This window comes from Misgurnus anguillicaudatus, chromosome 3 (genome assembly GCF_027580225.2).
Source record: "Misgurnus anguillicaudatus chromosome 3, ASM2758022v2, whole genome shotgun sequence".
In the NCBI taxonomy this organism is placed as follows: Eukaryota; Metazoa; Chordata; class Actinopteri; order Cypriniformes; family Cobitidae; genus Misgurnus; species Misgurnus anguillicaudatus.
In genome coordinates, this window is record NC_073339.2 from 3,920,486 (window position 1) to 3,931,826 (window position 11,341).

General features: G+C 39.7%; 1 protein-coding gene across 1 annotated transcript; it reads left to right on the forward strand.

Annotated features, from left to right (window-relative positions):
* The first annotated feature begins 1,915 nt into the window (after positions 1-1,915).
* samd1b (sterile alpha motif domain containing 1b) lies at positions 1,916-10,912 on the forward strand. Its single transcript, XM_055204134.2, has 7 exons — positions 1,916-3,415; positions 4,648-4,927; positions 6,324-6,406; positions 7,117-7,177; positions 7,470-7,575; positions 7,830-7,950; positions 8,197-10,912. Exons 1-7 carry the CDS (start codon positions 2,291-2,293, stop codon positions 8,344-8,346), a joined length of 1,926 nt encoding a protein of 641 aa, XP_055060109.2. The 5' UTR covers positions 1,916-2,290; the 3' UTR covers positions 8,347-10,912.
* Positions 10,913-11,341: the final 429 nt, after the last annotated feature.

Genomic DNA, 11,341 nt, shown 5'->3' on the forward strand with positions numbered 1-11,341 from the left:
AATGTTAGCATGGGAATGTTTGCATAAGATACATCTGATAGGTTTATGTTTCTTATAAAATAAAATAAAAAATAGGTTATAGGTTTATGTTTCTTAAAGACATTTAAATGACTGTCGTGAGATGGCTGCCTGTACAATTACAGATCCGCCACAGTGCCAGGATATTTAACCATTCCCTGGCTTTCTGCAAAAACAGATATTGTAAAGATAATTTGTATTCATAATACAACACTGTAAAAAATCTGTAGAAATTACAGTATTACTGGCAGCTGTTTGCCAGTAACTTACTGTAGATTTAAAGGTATTTACTGGCAACAGTTTATTTAAAGTTAAATACACATTAAACATTAACAAGTCTTAATCTTAACGAAATAAAACTAAAATAACAGCCTCATGCAAAGCATTCTGGGAACCAAAATCTGAAAAAAATGAAAAGGGTTGATTTCTGGTTCCCAGAATGCTTTGCATGAGGCTTTATATTATACAGTCCTTCCAGAGTGTTTTTTTTTTTGTGATTGTTGCAGGCAAAAATCCTTGGTCTTGCGGCACGTTTCATTAAAAAATGCAATGGAATATGCAGCATATTTATGCAATGAAATTGCAAGAACTTGCAAAAACTGTTTGCAACTTTTCACATCACTTCATAACGTTCCCATGGCAACAGGGGACATGGAGTAAATGCAACATTTTTCAATTTTCTGTTAAGATATATGTGATATGTGAAAATGTGGGGATTATAAAATCATGCAAGCCGCACATATTTTGTGCATGGAAATCTGCAATTTGTGCTGCATGCGAAAGTGTGGCGTATTTAAAAAATGCAGCCCCCACATAAGTATGCAGACTTTGGCTGATTATGCGTTAAATCATGCGATCGCATAATCACGTTTTTCTGGGGGACTGATTACGGTTTTATTCTGTAATTGCAAAGGCTTGTTAATATTTTATTTTAATTTAACTTTGAACAAACTTGTTGCCAGAAAATAACACAAATTGAAATCTACAGTAAGTTACTGGCTAACAGCTGCATAACTACAGCATTTTTTACAATTAAGATTATATGTTTTCATTATCCAGTTTGCGCTGATTTTACCACTCAACAACTTCTTATAAGGAGCTTTAAATATTAAATAAATTTTAAGTAAAAAAAAATGTACGTTCCTATATTTTTCAGGATTGAAGTGCTATTTGTCAAACATTTACAGTTGACATGCTTTGCTGAGTACAAACTATAATTACTTTAATTTTGTCGTTTAATTTAGGTAATTCCGTAAAAAAAAATCCGGTTTTGGTTTGTTTTGTTTTTCCCACCCATGTTCTTATCATTATTAACCATTAATTAATTATAGTAAACATGCAGTAAACTAGTTTTTTTGCCTATTGATTACACATTGATTTATAAAAGCATGTTTCACTCATAATAGTATAAGACGATTTGCTCTATTGTTTTTCCTCGGTATGGATAAAAAATACTTAAACTGTGGTTACTGGACAACACATTTATTGCGTTGTCCCTAACTAGACACATCTCTGTGTTATTATTGAAACAACACATTTTGTCTTGTTTTAACAAAACATGTGTTGTCCCTTTTATTTATTTCACATTGTTTATTTATTTCTTATTATTATTTATCTATTTCAAAATCAACACAAAATAACACATAATGTGTCAAATACAAAACAATGTGTAAAAAATGAACACATTTCTAGTAAAAGGTATTTTTGGTAATAAAACCATGGTTCACTTTCCTAAGTGTTATAGCTTATAAAGCCTATGTAATATTTGAGACGCCATTACATTTTATTATGTACATTTTTTCACCCCAAACACCAGTGAAGAGCTAACAGCGACGTGAGGAGTTTCAAACACAAAATTGAACTCAAAATATTCACTTGGATATGCTGCTGAGTCGTCTGTCACTTAGCTAGTAAACACAGAGTTGTTTTAAACGTTGCTGACAATAATACAGACGAGGTATATAAAAGATAAGCCGCATTTTGTGTGAAGGATTGCAGCGTGCGCGTGAACAAAGGCCCGTCGAAAAGGTGCGCACAATGCGTAACTCCACAATACCACCTTAAATATCCCGCGCGCATCAGCGCAGAGCCGTAGCGGAGGCTTCTCGTTGCGAACAGTCCACCTTAAGCGCACATAGTGGGTAAACGCAGGCGTAGAGCGAGGCTTCCGCTTCATTCACAGCCGGGCTTGGAGCGGATCGCAGCCCTTCACAGCGTCACTTCGGAGACGAGAGAGGCGCTCGGCCAAAGCTGACCGAACCGGTACCGCAACATGTCGGAGCCAAAATACCGAGAATGGATCTTGGAAACCATCGACTCCCTGCGCTCGAGAAAAGCTCGACCGGACCTGGAGAGGATTTGCCGAATGGTCCGAAGGAGACACGGGTCAGACCCGGACCAAACCAGGGCTGAACTGGAAAAACTGATCCAGGAACAAACTGTGCTCAAAGTTAGCTACAAAGGCTCGATTTCGTATCGCAACGCCGCTAAAGTGCAAAGAAAATGCAGAAAACGGATCGAGCAAAACAGCGGCGAGTCTGTGGCTGAACAAACCAAACACGCCAATTTCAATAATAACGGCGACAGTGCGCACAGTCTCACGGACCAGGAGGAGTGCGAAGACAGAGAGCCCGAGAGCCCGTGTTCTGACCCCGTGCCCCAAACCTCCCTCTCCGCTCGTGAAAAGGGAGAAAATGTTTCGCCAGTACCTAGCGGAAACAGTTTTGTTAGTTGTGGCGCAACGGGCTGCTCCGTCGGGAGCGTCAAGGCAAGTGCATCGAAAGACAACAGATTAATCACTCAGGCGGGGGTTAACGGCTCCGCTCTTCGCAGCGATCACGGAGCGAACGTTTCGAGCGATGCTTCAAGTGCGAGCAGACGGGCCGAAGGAGAAAACGCGCTCGGTGTTGCCCACGAGGAGGGGAGCAGTAATGAAAAGGAACAGAAAACTTGCTCGAGCGCCAGTTCGGCCGTCATCAGTACGCCTCCGAGAAACAAGCTCCCCTCGCCCCCAAAACCCAAACTCAAGGTGGGGGCAAAGGGGTCCGGGGCGAGCTGCTCGGAGTCTCCGGAGGAGAAGAGTATCGATCTAGGCGACAGACTGGTTGCCGCGGTCCGAAGTATGTCCGAGAGACACCGGGGCTCCGTCGCAACACGGGGCCACGCGCCACTGGGACTTAAAGAAATACTCGGCTACCTCAGCACGCAAAGCGGGGTGCCCGGGGAAAAGCTGACCCGCAACCGCGTCCGAGTGGTGCTGGAGCGCGAGATCGAGAGGGGTCGCCTCCGCAGAACGCGCCTCGGCCACATCACTCTTCTCGCGAGGGGGATGGGGGCGGCCAAGCCGTCCGCGCGACTCCTGAAAAGCGCACTGCAGGACAGACACCTCGCGAAAAAGGTAACTTAATATTTCCGACACGTCGTGCGCGGTGTTAGCTACACCTCGCCTTCGTGTGAATTAATAAACACTCATTGAGAAAAAGCGAAAGAAAAGAGCGCAGGACGAAATCAGCCCCACACCATCTGATTTCCGCTCTTTTCTCGCGCACAAGTGTGCGCCAACACATCCAAACTGTTTCCCTTGTGTGTGTCTGCGTTTTTGTGCTTGTTTCGAGAACATATTGTGTGCAAACGATGGGGGAGCGACAACTCAATTGCGGGTTGCGTTTGACGCGCAACTGTCTGCGTGCCATATTTCACTTCAGCGTCTCAGCACAAAAGGTGCGGACTCGCGCTCGGCAGCGCCCGCCTGCCCCTGTTCGCGTGCGTGCGTGCGAGCTAGACATCCTCGCTTCTCTTGTTCATCTGCTCTAGACACTCAACGCACACAAGCGCGCTCGTCGACATGCAGACGCGGCCGGTGCGTGACCGAACCACAGATATCAGCGTAGTCAACATGAAGTCAGTATTAGTGGAATTTGCGGTCATTTTGGCGTTAAAGTTGTGCTGGATATTTTTCACTAGGCGGTGTCTGTTAAGTTAGACGCGCACGGAAAATGCAAAAGGGAGGGGGTACTCGAGGCTCGCGTCTGTCTTCTCAGCGCACAGAGCGCGCAGTTTTCGTGCGATACTTCGGTCATGCGAGGTGAAAACAGTCGCTATGGCGGAAATTCGATGCGTGACGCGTCAAAGCCTCTTAGTTTCGTTCCGCGCAGTTCATCCAGACAGTTTAACATGTTGTCATCGTGTTTGGCTTTGTTAGGTGCGCAGCGTATATCAGATTTATCGTGCGCTGTCCCGCTCACTTGCAGTTAGGCTACCTCTGAATTATGCCACATCGTTGTTATCTAACTAGTGGAAATTGTTGGCATGAAAAAAATAGCAGTTTTAGATATGTCGTCGACAATTCGTGTGTCAATCCTGCAAACCATGGACGCTGGTTTGAGATGCGCGCACCTTAACGACGCTACAGTGTTTGGCCCTTTCCCATTGCGGAGGCGTCAATAATCACTACTTTCCCGCACATTTTCAGCAGCCTTAATGTGATGTTCTCCAATGTCTGTCACAACCGAGAGTTACTTTAAAAATAAAGCACTCCAGTAATGCTTTATAATGTCTAGTGTTGGTTAAAAGTCTGTGAAGAGCATTTTGAAATGTTTTTCCAAGTGTGTCTGCATTCCTGCTTTGCAGGAAGAGGTAAAGGAGGAAGAACAAATGGAGACAGAATGTGAAGAGGATGGAAAAGAGGCAGATTTAGTAGGAACAGCAGAGGATGTTCCCAAAGCCATCACTGATGGGGGTCTGACAGGTGTCAAAGCTTGCTCTGACCCAATCTCAACTGACATGGAGGTCGAGACTGATAATGGCAGCATATCAACCGTGACGTCTGAGGGGAAATCCCAACCATCTTCACTGCTAGAGTCATCAAACCAATGCTCCCAACAGGAAGTAGACGTGGGTGGAAGTGAAGGTACTCGCTGCAACTGTTTGTTTTGCCATAGCTTCAGCTTCAGTTTACTATATAAATTGATTCTTTACATAGTTAGATGGTTTTCAACAGACTTGTCAAAAAAAAAAAAAATAACTGCAATGTCCAAAAATCTTGCAGACAGACTTTGTTTTATTCAAACACTAGAGACAATAGCAATATAAATAAAGTGTTGTTGCTTGCATGCCGCCAGGTACATTAGCATATTTGTGGTAAATAACAGGTCACAAACTGCAGTGGTTACTGCAGTGCACAATAACAAAAACCTTAGCCACAGACACAATATATTTTTTTCTCATAATAATCATAAAGCATTACAAATGAAACCTTATAAAGGTGTCGTAAAGGTTTATAATCTTAGATTTTGATAAGATTGCTCAAATTCAAGTCTGGACCATCTATCACTCTTAATGGCCCCATAACATTGTATGCATAAAACATTTTTGCTCATGGCCTGGGTTTTTAAATTCAGATTTGTTCCCTGGTTTCGAACCCAAGACTTTTGCGCTGCTAACACAATGCTCTACCACTGGAGCAATCATTTTAGACAACATAAATATCAAAGGAATAATGCAGGAATAAATGTGTGTCCTTCACACCTATCTTCTGATTATTCAATCTGCACTTTAAAAAGTTGCAAGTTGGATCTACTTGGTAACACTTAAATATTTAAGTTTTAAAAGTTTACCTTTTCTGAGTTACCAATTGAAGTATTTTTTAAATTAATCCAACTTTTCCTTTTTTGCCATGCATATCACAAAATCCAGTTTTAACTCCATTTAAAACCACATATGGATGGTGGATTATGAAAACAGACTTTGGCCGGCAAAGTGCTTTGAATATGACTTGAGCCAGGTGGCGTTACAGCAAAAGTAATTACATTTTTTTGTCCGGCACTTTTGATTTTTGTTACTTAATGTGGTAGATTTAAGTAAAAAATGTATTACAGATTAGCGCAGTTGTTAAATACTATCCTTCAAGATATGCAACAATAATTTCAATCACTTAAAGTTAAACATTATCCTGGCCCTGAAGTTCAGATCAAAAAATATACATGTATGTGATGTGGGATTTGTAGGTTTTTAGTGCAGACCAAAAGAAATGTGCAGTAGATGGGGACAGATGTCTGTATCACAAAAATATGACAATAAAGTAATGACAAATGGACGTTGAATGCTCTTCTATCTCTTCTTAAAAAAAATCTCTACAGGTATTATTTGGAAAATACGAAAACTAGAAACTTGGAAAAAGCACTAATTTTATTTGTATCCTTGTATATTACCAATCGCTTTATTGTTTCCTAATCCTTGTGTCGCTTTGGATAAAACTGTTTGCTAAATGTACATTTAATGATACCAATAAAACCTGTCTATTTCAGAGCAGACAGTGTCTGCTGAGCCTGAGGATGCTGATATTGAGAGCAGTTCAGCTACACCTGATCAACTACATCCTAACACAGAGGTAACTTCAAGCAGTACACACAATTGACTCAAAACCTCAAAAGGGGAAGTGTGTGTTGTTTCTGATTTTCTCCAATCTCAGAGAAAACTGTCTAAGCCAATCATAGGTTAACTTCCTGAAGAAATGAATCACTGTGGCGCTTAGCATTTGCTAAATATTGCTTTGTTTTTATGAGCAGCCCAATGTCAACCAACAGCGCAGCTTTTTTGGAAACTTATTTGGCTTAGAAGATTTTGCTAATTTTGTCATGTCTCCTTAAAGGATGGTTCACCAAATAATTAAAATTCTCAATTTTCATCATCAAACCCCTATGTTGTTCCAAACTTGTATGCATTTTTCTATTCTGGTAAATACAAAGGAAGATGGGCTATTTGGATGAATGTTTGTACCAAGCAGATCTGGGGCACCATTGACTTCCATAGGAAGAAAAAAATAATACTATGGAAGTGAATGTTGCACCAGATCTGTTACGTTATTAACATTTTTCAAAATATATTCATTCTGAAATCTGGGGCACCATTCACATCCATAGTATTATTTTTCTTCCTATGGAAGTCTATGGTGCCCCAGAGGAAAATATTTTCTTTTGTATTCAGCTAGGATTTGAAAATTTGGAACAACTTAAGGGTGAGTAAATGATGACACATTTTCAGTGAATTATCCCTTTAACACTTGTTTTCTATAAGTTTATCTCTTTGTATTTTTTTTAGGATCATGCAATTGTAATGCCAGAGACTGTTAAGGCTCCATCATCAATAGCTATACGAAACTGTAAGTGTTTGCTTTTTTGCTCATGTCCCTATGTGATTGTGTATTACGTTGGTTTAAGTGAGGGCTTATGAATAATTTGTTTTAATATATTTACCATGTGTGTGTTAGTTTTATTATGGTTGTGATGAGCTAAATTTGCATTATTCTGTTTTTTATTGCATTTTTCTTATGCCTTTGTACGTGCCTTTTATTGTCTGTTTTGTTATTCTTTGTGTGATCATGGTTTATATGCTTTCGCACTTGTTTGTAGTTGTGTATTGTTATAACATCGGTATGTTTGTGTTTTATCTAGTTGTGTGTTCCTCGGGCTGTAAGCTGGAAGTGGGAGCGTCATCATGTCTGCTGACTCCTTCTGCCTCCCCAGGAGCAGCTGAAGAACGAGGGATAAATGAAGGAATGTGAGTACAATATAACGGAAGAGAAAGAAATTTGATTTTGTTTGGAAGTCTGTAAAACACCAAAAAGCCTTCCAGTAGAATCACTAGACGTGAAGTGGAGTGAAAGAAATGAGAAACAAGCAAACGTATTGTTCTGAAGGAGAAGTGAAAGATAAATGTTGGCTGCTGCTTTATCAACATGGATTTTTGCTTGAGTTTTCTTTTTTGGAAAACAGACCTGGTTGTCTTCATTTCTTTGTTTTGTGCTGTGTCAGAGGAGGCTTTGTGAAGTTGGAGACAGGTGGTGTGAATCCCATTGATTGGACGGTGGCAGATGTAGCCAGCTACTTCACTGCGGCTGGATTCCCCGAGCAGGCGCTTGCCTTCAGGACACAGGTACAAAACTCGACTACATAACGCTTGAACAGCTTTTTATTGTACTGGACTTTGGAAAAGAAGAATACTGCTCCATTTTATTATCTTCATGCACCTCGGGACGTTGTTAACCACTATGTTCATAGCGCATGCAGGTTCGGTACGGGCCCAGCAATCCAAAACTTATGTAGAGATAATATTCCAGTGAATTGATAATAGCCAGGGAATTTGTCTTTCTAGTGTTAACGGATTATTTGTTTCTGACAGGAAATTGATGGGAAATCTCTTCTCCTAATGCAGAGGAGCGATGTGCTAACAGGCCTGTCAATCAGGCTTGGTCCCGCCCTGAAGATCTACGAACGTCACGTAAAAATTCTCCAGAAGACCCACTTCCAAGATGATGAAGCTTTTTGCTGATAGGCACACATGTATGTTAGCCATTGTCTGTGATGAATGAGCTACTAATATCGAACGATATTCACTCATAACAGATTCCAGATGTGTACACGGTCATGCTTAAAACTTTCACTTGCACAATTACTAATGAGGATTTGTCTGCTGCTGAATACTAAGAACATTCCAGAAATCCCACTTCTTTTACACACAGTTGCACGCACACATGCAGCACTCCTAAAAAAATGTACATTAACACGCAAAAACGTGACTGAAATGAACAAAACAAAATGGTGGATAAAGGATTGGGATAGAAAAGCAGCTGCTCGGACAGTGAACTTTCATTTCATCAACTGGATTTGATCTCATTAGTCCAGCAGAGGGCAGAATGGATTTTTGTGACCTCCAAATGAATTTTTCATGTTACAGATGAATGTTATGTAACACAATTTGTTACTTTTCCACCAGCGGAGAACAAGCTGGTTGTCTTGTTACATTTTAAGAGGACAATTCTGATTGGATAATGAATCCTCATCTTCATCGTGAACTTGTTCCTCAAACTTGTTGCAGTGACACTGTAACCCTTGTCGTACCTCAAATACAGACTGGACTATTTCCTCCCTGAACTTTACTTCTTAAACATCCAACGTTCCCAGTGTTCTTGTGTCCTGCACCATTGTCATAAAGAAACTCAACAGAGACTGTATGCTAATGCAGATCTTTTGCACACAATCAAGTTGTCCTGTCTCACAGAGGAAATCCCTTTAAAGCCTGCAAGTTACTCCTTTAATCGTAGATTTGCCATCCATAGCGTTCTGCCATCGGCAGCTATGTGTACATTTTAAGGTGAAGTTGCAAAGATTGAATTCCTTCACCAGCAGGTTTATAATGTATGTCCACAGATGCACGGGGATATGTCTTGAAGGAAATCTCAAACATCTTTATAACATAAAAGACATTGCTGTCTAAAGCCTTTAGCTTTATTGTCATATCTGTTTATTCATGAAGCAGCACCATGTGGACTTAAAATGGATCTCATAAATTGGACTGTTACCGTTTCTAGGAGGTTATTGTTGTTTATCTTTAAAGGCCAGTTCATTTACATTGTGAAGAATCCCTGGATGGGTTTAAATTGCACTGTGCAATAGGTCGATCGAATATTGGATTATAGAAACGTTAGGTTTGACTGACACCTTAAATTCCTATCTGTCTGGATCTATTTATTTGTTTGTATGTTTGTTTGTGTTTTATTGTCTTTTCTTTTGTAATGATGTTCCATTACTAAAATGTGCAGAGGTACTTGTTTGATTCAATTTATTTTGTAGTTTTTACGCAACATAATTTCATGGCTACAGTCAAACTATAGACGGCATTGTTTATCAAGCTTGCCATTTCTTTCAACACATTTCATGCTTGAACATTTTGCTACAGTGACCTAATCCCTCAAATACAATGTATTATCATTTCTACACTGATTGTAGAAACGTCTTACATGGTGGTTTTATTTACATTATGTTTTTATGTACATTTATGTTTTCCTACGACTTAAGCCTCGTTCAGAGCGGCAGCGACTTTCTTGCTGCGTGTCGTCCGCATCTTTTAATGAGGTCTTTAGGAGACGTTACTAATTCTGTTTCTAAAACAAATATTGTCCAGCAACGCTATCTCATTGCAGTTCGTACGTATTTTACGAGGTGGCTAATTTTATAAATTCGTACATTTTTGTAACCCTTAGGTGTTAAGGGTCGAGTTTCATTCTTGTTGTTTTTATGATAATTGTGTTTTTGTTTGATTCACTTCGTACGAATTCATACTTAATTAGCCACCATGCCACTACGTACGAATTCTCGTGAGATCAGGCTGTCCCCACTGCAATAACTGACAAGAAATGGTAGTCGTTCCTGAAAATCGTTCATGATTTGCAAAAACTTTTTCGTGCCCACTTCCTGTCGCTGGTGGTCACTTTAACTTTTTTGTGGCAGAAAGTCGCCAAGCTCTCGTTGAAATTAATAAGATCATGTCACTCTGCTACTGCTAGTCACTGGTGGTCTGAACGGGGCTTTGGACAACCTGAACCAATATTCGCCACATCTTTTACTTATGACATCATTCCAAATAAAAAGGAAACTGGATTGTAAAAAGTTTCTTAAACTTAAGCAAACAAAGTTGGTTCGTCATTCAGAAGCAAAGCAATTAATACATTTTAAGGAAAGATGACTTTTTGTTTGATGGCAGAGGGCAGCGTGGATACCAAAACATGGGATCCAGTCGTAAAAGCCAGCGTTACCTACAATACAACAATCAAGATATTTTACAAAAATAAACATTACACCAGCATCCACCTCGATGACAGTAGATGCTGTGAATGACTCATAAGCAGCTACAGATGAATAACACATTATCCAAATATTTATGCTGAATATTTGCAAGTTATTGATTGTTTATTTCAGCGCAGTTAGTTTCATTATTTAAGAAACTTTGTTCTGTAATTGAATTGTTTCTTTATGTCAAGTTTACCCAGTGTTTTGTAATGAGAATACAAAATGCTTTTTGAATAAATGCATTCCAAAGGACATTCCAAAAGACCTTATGCATAATGTATGGTTTTAAATCTCTGTATTTTGTGTGATCTTGGACTACAAAACCAGTCGTAAGTTGCACGGGTATATTTGTAGCAATACAATTTATGGGTCAAAATGTTTTATGCCAAAAATCATTAGGATATTAAATAAAGATCATGTTGCATGAATACATTAGTAAATTTCCTATCGTAAAAATTTATTTATCATTAGCACCCTCAGATTCCAGATTTCCAATTAGTTGTATATTGACCAAATATGGCCATATCCTAACAAACCATACATCAATGGAAAGCTTTTATTCGGCTTTTACATGATGCATAAATGTCAATTTTAAAAAAACTTGTTTTGGTTTTGTGGTCCAGGGTCACAAATGTCTGTAATGAGTTGGATGGGATAATGGATGGAATGACAATGACCAAGAGGACAAACACAATCAG

Bases quoted from the DNA above. Each gene is read 5' to 3' on its own strand.
- samd1b (XM_055204134.2), top strand. From the start codon at position 2,291: ATGTCGGAGCCAAAATACCGAGAATGGATCTTGGAAACCATCGACTCC. The intron at 6,407-7,116 runs GTAACTTCAAGC...TATTTTTTTTAG, and splicing joins AACTACATCCTAACACAGAG to GATCATGCAATTGTAATGCC. The intron at 7,951-8,196 runs GTACAAAACTCG...TGTTTCTGACAG, and splicing joins CGCTTGCCTTCAGGACACAG to GAAATTGATGGGAAATCTCT.